The 17,469-nt window shown below is 37.0% G+C and overlaps 1 protein-coding gene across 3 annotated transcripts in view; it reads left to right on the top strand.

Annotated features, from left to right (window-relative positions):
- Nucleotides 1-17,262, top strand: part of tnr (tenascin R (restrictin, janusin)) — a 404,554-nt gene extending 387,292 nt beyond the window's left edge. For all 3 annotated transcript variants that reach the window (XM_057857035.1, XM_057857036.1, XM_057857034.1), the window contains 3 exons: nt 850-1,011; nt 1,398-1,561; nt 9,616-17,262. In XM_057857035.1, coding sequence (XP_057713018.1) covers nt 850-1,011; nt 1,398-1,561; nt 9,616-9,735 — 446 coding nt within the window. In that variant the 3' untranslated portion in view covers nt 9,736-17,262. The remainder of the gene's footprint in view (nt 1-849; nt 1,012-1,397; nt 1,562-9,615) is intronic.
- The last annotated feature ends 207 nt before the right edge of the window (nt 17,263-17,469 follow it).

Here is a 17,469-nt window from a genome sequence, read left to right as displayed (position 1 = left end):
CCACAATTGTATATATATATATATATATATATATATATATATATATATATATATATATATATATATATATATATGTGTATATACACATACACACACCTATATTGTGGTGCTTACAAGGTTTAACAAAGGAATCTAGTTTCCCTTTAGCAAGCAGAACGAGTCACCCCAAATTCCACTCGGTCTGTGTTTGCTGCGTTGTGCTCAGCTGCGTTCCGAACGACACAACAGATACGTTAGCTAAATTCCTTTGTTAAATCTTGCAAGCGCCACAATATTTTTCTAATCAAATACTCTAAACTACTATATTTATATTTTTATTTTTAAAACTGAGCCATGTCATCGGGATCAATGAACCGTGGGTTGCTGACTCTTGATCAAATCAAATGTTTGTCAATTAAGATAGGAATAAGAGTAAATATTTTCTCTATTTTTTTTATTTATTTTTATTTTAAAGACAATGTTTTTTATTTGATTAAATAACAACAACAAAAAATTGGACATTTTCATTTAAATTATCTGTATAAAACATGTTTTCATTAATTTATTTATTTGATTTTTTTTTTTTTTAAAGGGGAAACAACTAAATATTTTCCCATTTTTGAGTCCTTGATCTTTCATTGAGGTCCATATAAAGTTTTTTAATAACGGGAAAACATGAGTGGATGCAGATGATTTTCTTTCGTGGGCTACCAATATAATATAGTGGGCGGGATCTGGCGCTTTGCCTTGAGTTTGACACCTGTGTCTTAAAACATGAGTAGAAAATATCATCGGACCAATAGTTCTGCAACATACCTTCCGCTGTAACCAATTTTGCTGTACTCACAATACTTCATCGTTGTTGTGCAGGTTTGGACAACATTCAGAGGCTCTCCGCTCAAGGCCGCTATGAGCTTAGGATCGACATGAAGGATGGGCAGGAGTCAGTCTATGCCAATTATGATAAATTCTCCCTCGGAGATGCCAGGAACCTTTATAAGCTCAGGATAGGAGAGTACAACGGCACTGCTGGTAGGTGCTCCTATGTTTTACTTGGGAGTTTAGTTTCACTGTTATTTCAAACAAGAAATCAAAAATGTGCATCTTCTGTCAACTACTACTACACCATGTCATATACAATATGTTCCCTTATCTTTCTCCTGAATTGTGCACATTTTCGCACAGTGTTTTGTCTGATATGTCCTGTGACGTCATTTGACATTTTCTTTTACCTTTTTCTCTGTCTGTCCTTTCTTCTCCCTGCAATCAGCACAGCCATAATCTGCATTTTTTTATTATGATTATAATCTTCTCACCTTGTTGTTTTTTACCATGCTTGTACTTAGTTGTTGTGCCCTGCAACCATAGCAACTAATAGTTCTCTTTCTCCTGCATTGTTTTCCTGTGGATGGACACAGGTGACTCTCTGAGCTACCACCAGGGACGACCCTTCTCCACTAAAGACAGAGACAACGACATTGCTGTCACTAACTGTGCCTTGTCCTACAAAGGAGCCTGGTGGTACAAGAACTGCCACCGGGCCAACCTCAACGGAAAATACGGCGAATCCAGACACAGTCAGGTCAGTCCGATTTAGAAATCCATTATTCATGAAATAGCGGTGCGTCGGCCTCTGAATGAACTCATTAGGGGGAAAAAAAAGGAACTAAGTGTTTAATACACAGTTCACAGCTGTGCTCATTTGCGCTCTTGCTAACCTAAACAGGATCACAGTCGAGTCGTTCAGATAAGCTAAAAGTGGGAGATGTGTAAAAATGGTCCCAGTGTAATATTAACTTTTTTTTTTTTTTTTTTAATGTGTGAACAGTTTGCAGTACTTACATCAAAATCTTGTGTTCATCCATGTTTAAACACGCAAATACATATATAGAACTAGAACCAAGATGTAAAATTGGAAAAACAGGTAAAAATGCTTTATTTACATTTTTCATTAGTGCATGATAGCAAGTATGTAGGTTTGGTCTCAACATTGGTAGAGAGGAATAGCAGCATAAACTGCATGTTCACATTTTCTGCGGACGAGACATTTGGGTGAAAGCGTGTCATGGGCCATTGCTACATTTCTCACATATATGCACCTAAATGGGCTAAATGATCAATGCAAAATAAATCTGCATTGACCTATACAAACTTTCATGTGTTTTGGTTCAGGTGATACGCCGTTCAATTCAAACCTTTGTTTATAAAACTACTAAAGAAACATTTTGAAAACTTCCAGAATAATTGTCTGGATTTTATTTGAATATTTAAATTGCAATATTTGAATTTAAATTATATAAACAAACTAGGGCTGTCAAACGATTAAAATTTTTAATCAAGTTAATCACAGCTTAAAAATTAATCGTAATTAATCGCAATTCAAACCATCTATAAAATATGCCATATTTTTCTGTACATTATTGTTGTAATGGAAAGATAAGACACAAGACAGATATATACATTCCACAGCCAGTGTTGAGCTGATCTTTGTTAAACTAAAAACAAGAGCGAGAATAAATTATAATCAAATATTCATGTATTTAATATCGGGCTGTCAAACGATTAAAATTTTTATTTGGGTTAATCACAGCTTAAAAATTAATTAATTGTAATCAATCGCAATTCAAAGCATCTCTAAAATATGCCATATTTTTCTGTAAATTATTGTAGGAATGGAAAGCTAAGACACAAGATGGCTATATACATTCCACATACTGTACATAAGTACTGTATTTGTTTATTATAACAAATCCACAAGATGGCATTAACATTATTAACATTCTTTCTGTTAAAGGGATCCACGGATAGAAAAACTTGTAGTTCTTAAAAGATAAATGTTAGTACAAGTTACAGAAATTTTATATTAAAACCCCTCTTAATGTTTCCGTTTTAAAATTAGTAAAATTTTCAAACAAAAAATAAACTAGTAACTCGCCATTGTTGATGTCAATAATTACACAATACTCATGGTGCTGAAACCCATAAAATCAGTCGCACCCAAGCACCAGAAGAGGGCGACAAAACATAAAAAAAAAACAAGTAACAAATGGACATGACACTGTGCTGTCATTTTAATCTGTTTGAGCGGGGCATGTGCAAAATACACATAAAACTTACTCAGACTTTGGTCAAACTATTCAAACATTTTGTTTAGCTCAACAAATACACTAGATGGCAATATTTAGTCACAATATACAAACTATCAGAGGTCTCGTATCTAGTGAAGTCAACACTCAAATGACCTTGATGGACCAGTAAACAGGGAACTACGGCATCAGTCGAGGGACAAAACACACTCATTGGCTTGATTTCTGAGTAATTTAAACCTTGCCATTGACACCTTGTGATGTATTTCAATCACTACCTTACATAATGGCGAGCAATTAGTTTATTTTGTGATTGAAAATTTTACAATTTTATTCAAACGAAAACAGAGTACATAACTTGTACTCATTTACCTTTTAAGAATTTCAAGTTTTTCTATCCGTGGATCCCTTTAACAGAAAGAATGTTAATAATGTTAATGGCAGCTTGTGGATTTATTGTTATAATAAACAAATACAGTACTTATGTACAGTATGTGGAATGTATATAGCCGTCTTGTGTTTTAGCTTTCCAATCCTACAATAATTTACAGAAATATATGGCGTATTTTAGAGATGGTTTGAATTGTGATTGATTACAATTCATTAATTTTTAAGTTGTGATTAACTCGAATAAAAATTTTAATTGTTTGACAGCCCAATATTAAATACATGAATATTTGATTATAATTTATTCTAGCTCTTGTTTTTAGTTTAACAAAGATCAGCTCAACACTGACTTGTGTGTTTATTAATAGATCACTCACAGAGATCATGAATTCACCAACTATGTAAAGTCATGGGTACAGTGAGATATTTGCACCACTCACAGGCACAAAATCTTGTGATTACAGCTTCCGAATAGCAACCGTGAATTTACTTACTCTGGTTAACTCTAGTTAACTCACGACGATTCAACTATGCAGTCACGGTGGCCATTCAGAAGGTGTGCCCACAAGTCTTTGCTCCATACACAGGCGCATATTCAAAAGTCAGTATGTGGGTGGGGCTCCCAGTGTTGTCTTTTCTGTGGAACTTGGGTCAAAATTGTTGCCAATCCCTGATATATTGACAAACCAGACTCGCTCGAAAAACTATTGTAAGTAAGTTCAAACACTCAGGCCGCTTTTACATTAGACCAGTGCTTCTCAATTATTTTCTGTTACGCCCCCCCCAAGGAATGCATAAATGTTTCACGCCCCCCCCAAACTCTGCCGCCAATGGAAATAGTATAATTTGTCCATAAAATTACTATATAACACTGACAAAGCGGGACGATTGTTGGCAATATTCGCCTCGTTTTCGCCGGAAAACAATCAAGCGGGTTATCAATGAGATTCGGGTCTAATGTCTTAAAGTGGTGTCTTAATTGATTTGGCTTCCCGCTGTCCGCTACAATCATTTTTAGACACAGTAAACAGTGGTCTTTCCTCATCTCACTGTATTAAAAGTCATAGCCAAAGGCCAAACTGAGTGGATGTGCAAGTACAATTTTATTTTAGTACGGCAAAAAAAAAAAAAAAAAAAAGCATGTTACCCGAGGTCACATGCGCCACCCCTGGCATCGCTCTGCGCCCCCCACTGCATTAGACCAAGAGGACAGGGTCAGGTTGGAGAGCTACCTCGCCACAACACTTGCAAATGATTTTTGAAAAGGTTCCGTATTCACAATGCGCCAACAGAACTTTCCGAGTAACATCACTTGGACGAAAAGCGCACTCGTTGATTGGACCAATAGAAGAGGAAATACAACCCTTCTGAAAGGGGAGGGAGCGTGGAGCGTCACAGCAGCTACATGTAGTGTAGCATAAGCGCACCCTACTCGGCTTGCATTCACAAGTGAAGCAAGGTGCGTTTAGAGAGGACCGAGACCCACGATTTTTAAGCGGACCAGAGTTCATTTGTTCGGTCCGAACTACAGTTCGAATGCGCCTTCACATTTACAAAACAAAGCGGACTATCTGAGAAAAAGAACTCTGGTCCGTTTAAAACGGACCAAACAGGACTAGTGTGAAAGCGCCCTAACACCAGTGTTGTTTTTGGCAGCTTTTTTAATTTTCGTCTTAGTCTTTTGGCCGAAAATACTTATTAGTCATAGTCTATGTAAATGTCACAATGTGTTCTTCTTCATCTAGTTTTAGTCGACAATTCTCAAAATGTTTTCTTCTATAAAATTAATAGTTTTAGTCCATGAATGAATAAGTAAATAAAGTGTTTCCAACAATTTCGAATGAACATTGACAGACGAGCACATAATTGTCTGCAAGAACATCAACATCTTCATGACTGTGGAGGAAAACGGCACATTATTTGCAATTAATTAAACTCACCTGGACGCCACGAACTATATGTAAAAAGTTTTCCAAGAGTTTATGAAGACACTCCCCGATAAATGCTAACACGAACGCTGAACGCTATGCTAACTCGAACGCTATGCTAATGCTACAAGTTAGTTTAGTGTGTGATGATCATTCAGCACAGACTAAAGCTAACTAGAGCAACATGGCATAGCCAAGATAACAAAACAAAACTTAACAAGCAGCACCTGACACGTTTAACAAAAGGTGCCTGATATGGGCACACGGCCTGTGTGTGGGTTGGGGGGAGGCGCAGCATGTCGCATGAGTGACACAACCAGACACTGCTAAAATGCCTGATAACTAAACATTGTAAACTTATAACGGAAACTATGGTGAATTTTCATCCCATTGCTGGCATCCATCCAACTGGCATCCATCTCGCTATGTTTTAGTTGTTGTTGACTAAATATTTTCGTTATCGTGGTCGTTGACGAAAACAACACTGCCTAACACTAAGTAAAGAGATCAACAACCTTCCTATTGTTGTAATTGCTTTAATGTTATTTCATAAATTTCCATATTGGCTGTCACTGACAGCAATACAGGTCTAATCCATTTGAACTGGCAGCAATCATTCAATCGCTATTGCCGTTAGTGGCACTTAAAAAAATACTCTTTCACTGCCAGACATCCCAGTTAACCCTTTAACACCGAACGTGTCGGCAGCGACGCGTTTACGCATGTCGGCTTTGAAGCTTCGTCACGCTGTAATTACGTCACCCACGTGCCGCTGGTTGGTCTCATTTGAAAGTGCGGAAGTTGATGTCCACACCAGTTTATATTTGAAGTGAATCGACCAAGAAAAATGGGAGATAATGTCATTTGAGTTTTATAGTTTTATTGCACTCATAAATATGCATTAAAAACCTGCATGGACCATGTATCTATCTCCATATTTCCATCATTTCTTGTCCTTTTTCAAAACCGAAAGCAGCAAAAAAGACTACATATCCCAAGAGCCATTGTGGTGTCAAGAAGGACGGACCGAATGTGGACATTTTTGATAAATTTTCGAGCGAGGCGCCAACTATGGAAAAGGAGGCATGCAAAGCAAGCAACGGCCGGTTGGATTGAGCGAGCGACTTTGAAACGTGCAGAATGAATCTAAAACTAAATTTAGCGCAAGCTAATGCATTATTTCATTAACTCAAGGAAGAAGATGAGCCGTATTTGTCGTTGTTTCATTGGGATGAGTTGGCGTCTCGGCGAGTAGAAGTGACAGCAGCACGCAAACGACGAAAGAGTAGGCTGTACGCCGTTGTGTGTGACGCAGCTCCGTGTCCGTGACCTGTTCATGCAGAAGCTTTATTGAGTGCGCAAAAAAAAGAAGAAGAAAAAAAAAACCTTTATTGGGTTGTATGCCAGAAAAATTTTAATTGAACTGAACTACTTGTCAATATTTTTTTAAATCCTTTATTTTAATGTTATATATATTTTTTCTTTACTATAACCTTTTCAATTTTTACAAAGATGAGTGTTCGAGAAGCTTGATTGCATCTGCGTATATACTTTAGATAAGGTGATGGGTATAATACCTAACTTCACAAAGAAATATCCTCCAAGCCCTTTTTGTGTTAGATGATATATATTATTTTTTTCTCACTATTTTGCACTGTATATAACCTGTTTTGACCATAGTATGTGTAAAGGCCAAAAACGCCTATGACCGTACTTGCTGTTTGTGTAGAATTGTCAAACATAAAACTATTCAATCTTATTTTTTTCTATTGAATGTTTATCCTAACAAGTTGAATAAATATTATCAAGCTTCAAAACGGTTGGTCGAGCATGTTTGGTTGTCAATGGGACATCAGCATTACAAATTTTGAAAAAATATTTTGGGATTTTTTTGGTCTTTTTGGGTCCAAAATGTGGATTATAATTGGTCAGTGAAGAAAACAACAGTTTGGACATGAAGTTCAAGGTGTCCTTAAAAAAGGGACCCAACTTGGCCTTTGTGAACAATTTTATCTTTGAAATATAAAGGCAACATCAGATGCATGCAAATTCGGCCAAAATTGGCTTAGGTGTTAAAGGGTTAATGTAATGTAATACAGTGTATTACAGGTTTAGTAAAGTTAACATTTACTTGGATTGGAAACCCAAATGATGTACTTACATTGGGTTTAATGATCTTATGTTACACTGGTAAGATGTACCGTACTTTCTTTAGATTGTACTTGTAGTGTACTCTGGAAGGTTAATGGTCAATTCCATAGTTATAAAAGTTTGAAGTCTTGGTCCTTCTGGATCAAACATCCTCATGCCCTTGAACACGTCACCGAGGGCCTAAAAGCATGCATGTTTTTTCCACATAAAAAGAGGGGTCAAAAGCATTCCTAATGTCCTGTCAGAGGCTAATTAGGCAAGTGAATCAGATTGAAACCCCACACTGACCGCCTTGATTGGCCTGCTGTTGGTGCTCTAATGAAAGGTCACACTTCTCAAGGACCGTAACTGCTCCAGCAGTTGTCCGCCCATTATGAGACGTGATATTTATCGATCCAAACTGTCTGCCGCGGTCCCCCGGGGGATTGCACTCTGGGAAATGATTGAATTCATCCTGGAGCGGGCAGGTGAATTATGTGGAGGGAAAAAGGCCACAGTTTATCACAGCGGCTGTTTGGTTTGTGTGGAAGGTTCGTCTGGTCGTCCTGACAAGCCACTGATGTCTTTGAGCCGTGTGCCAAGACCACGTCGTGCCAAATAGCAAAGCTCAGGAGTGCTCTGGCCTTCTGTGTTACCTTTCCCGCTATTCTTTAGAGAAACGGGAAGGAGCCAAAATTTATTATCTGGAAAGTGGAAACCTGCCTACTTACTGTTTTTGCTCCAAAATGCATGAAGATTTCACTTATAAACCTTTTTTTTTTTTTTTTTTTTTTTTCCCCTGGCCATGTTTTTTTTTTTCTTTTCTGTGTTAGTACAAGGTAGTCCAACTAGTCCGTTGGTCCGTTTTTTTTTTTTTTTTTTTTTTTTTTTTTTTTGTTGTTTTTTTTTTTTTTTTTTAAACCTGTCCTGTTCAGCTGTTTGACACAGAGAATGGAAGTCTAAGTGCCCAGATTCTGAACAGTTTTAATGTTTCACATTGAGAGTCTGACATACTCCCATTGTGATCATTCAAAATACCTTTTTATTATGACAAAGCAGCGAACAGGAAGGGATTATGGGGGGACAGAAGAAAAGAAATACTAGAAAAGAAATAATATTTTGGATGGTGGGCTCGAATTGAGTAAGGCGACCTGAGCTGCTAAGATATCAGCCCTCTCTCGCCTCCCTACTCTTTCCACAACACCCTTTTCTCTCCGCAAGGCGACTCAATCGCGAGTAAAGCCCGAATAATTATTGAATAAAACAGCATTGAACACAACGTACCTCCCAGTGTTTTTTTTTTTTTTTTTTTTTTTACTTTATTTTATTATTATGACGTATAATACATAATTTTGGATAGTCATTTTGAAATGTAGGGTTAATTCCATTTCACGCTGAAATCCGGGTTACATCGCCAGTGTAGGGATGGAACTTGTTCTACCTGTATATATATACTATATATACACAGATATAAGAATATTTTGTGACTTGCAATTGCCCAAAAATCAAGAGAAAGCGATCGGAATCAAAAGCAAGTGACCAAGACTAGCCTCAAAATCAACACAAAGTGACCTGAAATCAATATGAATTGACCTGAATTCCACCAAAATCAACAGAATTATCCAAAATCGAAAGGAAATGACCCAGAACACATGGACTGGACATGTTGATTTTTTTTTTTAAATATTATTTTAGGAAAATGAATTTCTAAAATAGCCTGGATTGACATGGCATATTTTTGTCACAGCTACCAAATAAGTCATTGAACACAATAAAATCAAAACTTTAAGAATAAGATTTCCTGAAGGCAAACTAGGACGTTTTTGTAAAAATAATATGTCATTTACTGTGTTTGAGATTATTGAACCAGATTTCATAATTTACATCTGTGACTAAAAAGCAAACTGGCGAGTCTCTGTTGCCACAATGGACCCATCATCTCCTGACCTGAAACCTATTGAGAAATTGTGTAGGAGGAAAGTCATTTCTAAACAACAGCTTTGGGAAATTAGCCTAACACCTTACAGAGAAATTAATTCAGAAACACTCCGCCAATTCACAAGATCCAAGCATGTCTGTAAAATCTCTTCCACTTGCTCTTGCAGGGAATTAACTGGTACCACTGGAAAGGACACGAGTTCTCCATTCCCTTTGTGGAGATGAAGATGAGGCCATTCAACTTCCGTAGCATCAGTAGCAAGAGGAGGCGGTCAGTGCCCGTATGAGCACCCGTATGAGCAACCTCCTGCTGAGAGGCAGAGACGAATTGAATTTGGACGACTGTTTTGTTGATGCTTCGCCGTGCACATCGCTAAAAGGAAACATCTCATTGACAAGAATTAGTGTAGCAGTCGTTACTTCCACTTTAAATTGGCAACTTATAATTATAAAATTAAAACATGACTGATTGATCATTGTGTTTTTAAGATAACTCCAAAAATTAAGAAAACAAAATGGAAACATTGCTTTTAAAGGGACTATGTGGGATTTTTAGAATTAATTTAAAATACAATTCTACTACACGCATGCTGCCCTTATGAGTACACAGCCCCCTAAAATGTTAACCGAGACAGCCCCAATAAGCCCTTTTTTACCTTCAATAGAGAGCCTTATGGTCCAACACTCTGGGCAAACACGCGCTTGCTGTGCACGTCGCGCCCTTCTTCACCGAGCCTCTGCCTAGTCTCTGCTTGGCAAAGACACTTTTTTAACCCACTTTTTTAACTACTGCTACTAACTGTTTTTATGTTTCTGGTGCCGATTTGATGGGCCAAATGCTCGTTGCTTTATATTTGTGCTCGTTCAACCGTGCACGAACTGCAATTACGCTTCAGGCCAGAGGTGGTATTCACGCGTGAAAAAGTGACAATATGCGTATAGTCCCTTTAAAGTTTAAAATTTTGTAAGAAACAGGCCTAACATTTTCGAAATAAAATAGATCAATATTTTTTGACTGCCTGATGAATACCAATAAAAATAAATATGCTACACAGATTAACAAAGCTGTGGGAACAATTAATGAATACAAATCAACTCGTGGATGGCAATCTGACTAGGGCAGCGAGCATCAAACAAAACATCGTGCGACTTGTTCGTGTGCGCCTCGTATTCATGTAGAGCCGTCGTCTTTCCCTGCTGTCCTTCCTCCCAGGAGATAAAGACACTGTATGTAATTTATTCAACATCTTTGAATGACAATTCCTCTCTTTTCTGTAAAAATTAAAACCCTTACAAAAACAATAGCAAGGATTAACGATAACTTTTAACAACTATCAAGGCCCTTACTGTAAGATATATAAATATATTTTTATAACTGATATTGTGGTAAAGGTTCATCACATTTGATTTGATGCCTTTTCATTATTGGATTCATATGTAAACATGATACGCCTCTTTTACACAGACTATTACCTGGTTGGTGTTATGTATAATCAGAATGAAAACATAATATCTTGTCATGCATCGAGCTGTCAAGTATCGTGCTGCCTTGAGATAAGAGTTTGAAGTTAAACACTTGTTATAATTTCAAATAGAAATGCCATTAAATTTGATTTAGTTTGGCACTTGTAGACGTCCAATCCATTTGAGCTGGGAGGCCTGGCAGCGAATGAATGAATATTCACTCGCCTTTAATGGTACCCGACGAGTTAATCCATTTCAGACTAAGCAAAGCAGGAATTAATGACAGAATATATTGTATTTCTAAGACGATAATGATTATCCTGTGAATACTTTGATATTGTATGTCTACACCTCTAAGGATTGTTTATTAGCATTAAACCAAGATTACTAATCTAAAGTAAAGCTGTGTTGGATTTTAGATACACAAAGTGTAATCCAGAGGTGGGTAGAGTAGCCAAAAAGTTTACTCAAGTAAGAGTAGCGTTACTTCTAAATAATATTACTCAAGTAAAAGTAAAGGTAGTTGCTCAAAAATTTGCTGAAGTAAAAAAGTATTCTTTGAAAATAATACTCAAGTAATGAGTAACATTGTGAATAACTGCTTGCTATGTCGGATGTCGTTTCATTTTTTTTTTTGATAATGGTATTTTTTTATCACCACAACTTAATCTATATGAACTGTTATTATTATACTGTACTATAAGCCCAGCGGTCCCCAACCCTTTTCGCACCACGGAGCGGTGTGATATGGTCCTTATTTTCATGGACCGGCAATGGGTGGCAGAAAATTACAGTAAATATAAAATAACACAACGGTGCTAAAACATTAAGTCCAAGGAAAGCGTAACTCACCATATGCTGAATCAACCTTTTTCAACAGTGGCCGCTCCTAAAACTTGACACAAGCATATGAGTTTGTCTCCAATCGAGAAAGGTTTCTTGGCTTTAGCAGTACGGTTCGCCACGGGGTATGTTGCTGTCAGTACTTTCGCTTTTGTTCCCTCGATTTTGTCAGCTTTTAGCCATATATGGCAAATGCAGAATGGACTTGGTTGTATGCTCCTCTTCTGGCTCAGCAGGTGGCCTTTTCCTGTAAAAAAGCTGTCCAAAGACATCGCCGCCCGCAGCACACATCCAACAGCAGCTAATGTTACTGTTTACATTGACTGACGCTAGTGTGCAAACATCCCGGTAATGGCGGCCAACCACTAGAAGGCAGCGTAAGCAAATCTCGACTCAAGATTAGTCAAGAGGCACAGGCCAGATTGTTGTCGTTAACAAATTATTTATTTCTCTGCGACCTGGTATCAAATGCACCACGGACTGGTACTGGTCCCCAGCCCGATGGTTGGGATCTCAGCTGCGTTGCTGAACCTATTACATGACCGTATAATGTCAAAAAGGTGACACAAAAATCATCAAATTTAGACCAGAACACTATGACCCATTATGCGTCCAAAGAGCATGAGTGCCCTGTAGTGGAGGGAAAAAAAACATTGTTACCTCTTAATGGTATGATGGAGTCAATCGTTTATTGTTGCGACATCTCATTGGTGAAACTGGTAGCATTACTGTTGAAATCTCTGGCAAACATAAAGTCAGTTTGTAGAATAAGGAGGAAAAATGTAACGACTTTAGTGTAGCCCAAAGTAGCGGAGTAAGAGTAGTGTTTCTTCTTCACAAATCTACTCAAGTAAAAGTATTGTGTGGTAAAACTACTCTAAGAAGTACATTTTTCTCAAAAAGTTACTCAAATAAATATGAAGGGGTAAATGTAACGCATAAATGTAACGCGTTACTACCCACCTCTGGTGTTAACCTTAACTGGGAGTGGCTTGATGCTGATATCATGACTGGAAATCAGTTGAGTTCACTGCCACCGTACAGTACAGTGGTACCTCGACATACGATTGCTTCGACTCACGATCTTTTCGACATCCAACGTAAAATTTGACTCGCCATTTGTTTCTACATCCGATGACATGGCCGAAATACGATGATTAATGACAGCGCCGCAGTTTCTTTGTTTTCCAGCAAGACGGACGCACGGCGGATTTTCTTGTGAGAGAAATCAACATGGGTTCCAAGAATGTTAGTGCAGGTGGTGATAAAAGGAAAAAGTTGAGGCTTACCATTGAAATGAAGATGGAAATGAGAAATAGAAATAGAAAATAGAAAAATCAGGGCGTGGTGCGGGCATCCGTGAACTGGCTCGACAATACTATACTATACTATCTCAACGGTCCTCCTCCGACCTCCATTCACCAGTCTTTATAAGTTAAGGTGACAATTACATTATTGTGGTAACATCGCCAAAAAAATCGCCAGCTTTGTCAGGTTTTTAATCATTTATTTCAGCTTGTGGACCACAACATGCCTACTGTCCGCTGCAGCTGAACAAAGTGAAAGTAAAAAGTCCCTCTCTCTGTCTGTCAAGTCAACCACGCTGTGCGTTCAGGTACACCACGCAAAACACACCCGCCACATTAGAACCCGACTCGTTACATTATTACAGGTATTATTATTATTCCGATTTATGTTAATAATTTCTTTATTTTGACCTGTGTAACTGCTATTTGCAATAGTACCAGCAGCACTTGTTAAGGATTTAGTGTAGGTTTTGGGGCTGTGGAAAGAATTAATGGACTTATAATGTATTCTTATGGGGAAATCCTGCTCGACATACGACCATTTCTACTTACAAACAAGATCCCAGAACGAATTAACCTCGTATGTAGAGGTACCACTGTAACTACATGTTTTGCCCGCAAGTCAAAGCTAAAAAAGTCTTATTTCAAGGCATCACTCTGTACTACGTATAAGCTAGATCAGTGTTTCTGGACTTTAACAGAGCCAATTTAATCACAAAACATTTTAATTCACTCACAATTTTACTGACTTCCTTTCCTTTTGTTTTGTTTTATCAACAACTGGACCTTTTGCCATCTTAAGGTCAATATAAGTCACTTGCATTGATGTATGAGCAAAGATGTATTACTTAGAAGTAAAAACAAAAAACAAAGATTTTTGTTCAATGTGAGAACTCATTTTGCTGGATTCTGTGTAAAAGAGGCGACTGACAACAGGAATATTCAAGTTGGACATTATTCTCCACAAAGCAATGCAGCTTCATTATGACCTATGTTGTTTATGTCTGACTGATCCACTATATGAAACAGTATTTGTGTTAATTATTAATAGTGATTTTTTTTTTTAGGTGGTGTTCATTTAATTGACTTCATTTTTATCGTTGTTGTTTTTTAGTTTAGTATCAAGCAGACTACATGAGTGTTGTCCCTTGCTGTAGTAATGGTTTAAATACCAAAGATGTGCTCCATGTTAACATTTAGGAAATTACAGAAGCCATGTCATCAATGCAAGTATTAAGAATGGCAGTCCAAATTTATTATTATTATTTTTTTTTTAATAGTCAGCGGGTTGCCGTGTAAATTTTTTGCTCACAAATCATAATATTTGAAAGTCAAATATGTCTGGCAAATGTTTCTGTTAAATTTTGCATTTAAAAAGTCAAATAATAGTCACTTGCTTGCCATTTTTGAAATCATACAACACATTTTGCTGCAAAGACTTCACCACCAGTTGACAAGACAGCTCCCACAAATACTGCACCACGCCTTCCCGTTGGGGCCGACCTAGGCAGAGCATTTGGCTTTCACTTTGATGAACTCAAACACACGCTGCATTTAAACGCCGGGTTTGGGTGGAAAAAGGCCGAAATTTTGACTGCATCCAAGCAGGCGGGAATGTCTGAAGAGTCATTTGTTTGAGGATTCAAGATATTTAATATATAAAATAATCCCATGCATGCACTTTGAAACATTGTGAAAAAAATGCACTGAAGAAATTTGAATTTGAAGAAATGTAACTTTACCTCGAAATATTCACGTAAAATGAATGATAACTGCCTGTTTTTTTGCTTTTAACCAATAATCTAGACCACAGGTGTCAAACCGATTCCAGAAAGGGCCTAGTGGGTGCTGGATTTTGTTCCAACCGATAACGGGCAGAGAGTTTAACCAATGAACTTCCTGCTGAAACAAGCAGCACCTGACAAAGTTTAACTGACTACACATGTAAAAGATCTAATTGGTGAAAAGGTGTCCTCATCATTCGTTGGAAAGCAAACCTGCACCCACTAGGCCCTTTCTGGAATCGGTTTGACACCTGTGATCTAGACTGTTGTTGATGTTAATATCTACAGAAATTCCAGGATGTACACATTTATTTTATTTTTGTTTTGTGATTGCCGCCATGTTGTTTCTATCCACAGCAGCGTAACTTTACATTCAAATGATCAGGTAATTTTCGGCCAACAGCCCGTTTTTTTGGCTAAAGAAAAAGTAGTAATTTAGACATCCAACCAAAAAAAAAACAAAAAAATCACCTTTTACATGTTTTATTATATGCAACATTTCAATCTAAAAATGTTGAGGGCCAGATAGCCGACATGGCTCCATGCTGAGGCAATAGTAACATCAGAATTCAACCTAAATAAGTTGTGACTGTATATAGAAAAACGCAAATGTTGCTTTTGTTGAGTAAATTTAAGATGCTTTCCTCAAGTATTAAGTTTCTGATGTGAAAATTGATTTATTAGCTGTAACAGTAAATAAAAAAGAAGTTGCTATTTTGGGTAAAAATGTTATTGGATATGTCAAATATTACTATTAATCCTGAAAATGTAGGTGATTTTCACTGCATTTGGTGATTTTTGCGCATCTTGTGTAAAATGAGAATTTTATAGCCATTTTAAGTTTTGTTATACTTGTATAAAAAAAAACAAAAAACAATCGGGATTTTATTAGGGAACAACTGAATTTTTTTTTTTGTCATTGCTCATGGAGACTCATATATATTTAAGGGAGCTACCTGTTTTGGTTTTAGGTTGCTAGCGGTTTTGGTTTTAGGTTGCTAGCGGTTTTGAAAATATTTGAATTTTAAGTTTTTGAAAATACGTCCCCTACAGATCGGACCCGAGCCCCGTGTTCTGTCAACTGATAGTGAAGTCTATGCTTGGTGTTGTAGGGCAGTTCAAATGCTAAATTTGTTAAGCATACTGTAGGTTATGTCCCGAAACCAAGTATTAAAAACCTAGGAAAATGTCAGGCTCAATCTGGGGGAAAAAAAATTTACGATATCAAAATGGGCCAGAAAGACGGTTTCCAGACAAATGTTCAAAAATAGGCAGCTCACAAAAGATTTACCCACTATTTGTATCCAAGCAATTAACGTCAGTTTTACATCCCAAAAAAAGTTAGTGTTAAATCTGCAACCTGGCCTCATACTGTCAACTAAAGCGCATCTTTTTTTGGCCTGAAAAAAATATATATATATCATCCAATTCTGATGTTAACATCGCTGCCAGCACTGACTGCACTCAAACATTCATCTCATACTCATGTAGACATGAAGATATCTTTTTTTTTTTTTTTTTTATACTCTCCTCTTTTAGAATCAGACTAATGCCAAAAACATTCCTTTCTAGAGATTTCCATTCATGCTGAGAACACTGCACGAACACCTTTGCTATCTGGGTTAAAGTCGCTTGCTTAAGTAGTTGATAATCTGACATCATTTTTATTATTTAACCGAGTGACGTTTTCCAGTGTTCTGTTTGCGAGCATCCCTTATGCATCATCTTCTATAGTGATTTCCAATAGCGTAGGCAATCTTGTGTGTTCTTATTGCATTAACCACTTAGAAAGTTTCTCTGGTGTATTTGTACAAGAAAAAAAGGCAAAACTAGAAGATTTTTTTGAAGTATGAGGGATGTCAGACATGAGTTCATTTTAACTTTCAAATTACTTGTTTCAAATGATTGTCTCAAAAGTAATCCTGTTGCATGTGCTTGCATTTAGGATACAAAAGTACATTTGGGAAAATAATTTACAGTTCCTGAAATTTGCCACTAAGGTTCTAGCTACTTTAACAAATCATCTTTAACTAAACGAAACACTCAACAATTTTCTCCTTTTGTTTTTTTTTTTTTTGCAATGACAAGAAAATTGCTCCTTCATGTATTTTCAGGTGACTGTTAAACAATTTTTTAAATCACCTCTGTCATCGACACTGAATTAACTGAACGTTTGCACTGTTAGTTTAACACTGTACCTTACACAAATTTGAAACTTCGCCATGTAAATGTAAAAGTTTGACGATATGTACTGTTGACTGTCAAAAAAAAAAAAAAGGGGAAAAAAAATGATGTGATACATGCTGAAAACATGGGATTTGTTGTTGGATACCCTTGCTGTTAAATTTTAGCTTTAGTTTGACAAACGTGTACTATATAGTTCCTTTTTTAATACATTTTCTACATATTAATAAAATATTCAAATAGTCAATTTGTCGTTTTTTCATTTCACTGATGAAATAATAACGTGCACATATTGTCAAGTTGCCACTCGGGTTATTGTTGTTGATGTTGTGGACAGTAATTTTGAGTTCTTACTACTCGGTCATTTGTTAACCGATTGTCTTGAAACTCGGCAGTTATGTAGCATTGGCCAGTACATATCAATCCTCGGAGCTGGGTT

The sequence above is a fragment of the Corythoichthys intestinalis genome, chromosome 14, assembly GCF_030265065.1.
Source record: "Corythoichthys intestinalis isolate RoL2023-P3 chromosome 14, ASM3026506v1, whole genome shotgun sequence".
In the NCBI taxonomy this organism is placed as follows: Eukaryota; Metazoa; Chordata; class Actinopteri; order Syngnathiformes; family Syngnathidae; genus Corythoichthys; species Corythoichthys intestinalis.
Note: the sequence above shows the minus strand (reverse complement) of the source record. Positions and strands in the feature narration are given on the sequence as shown.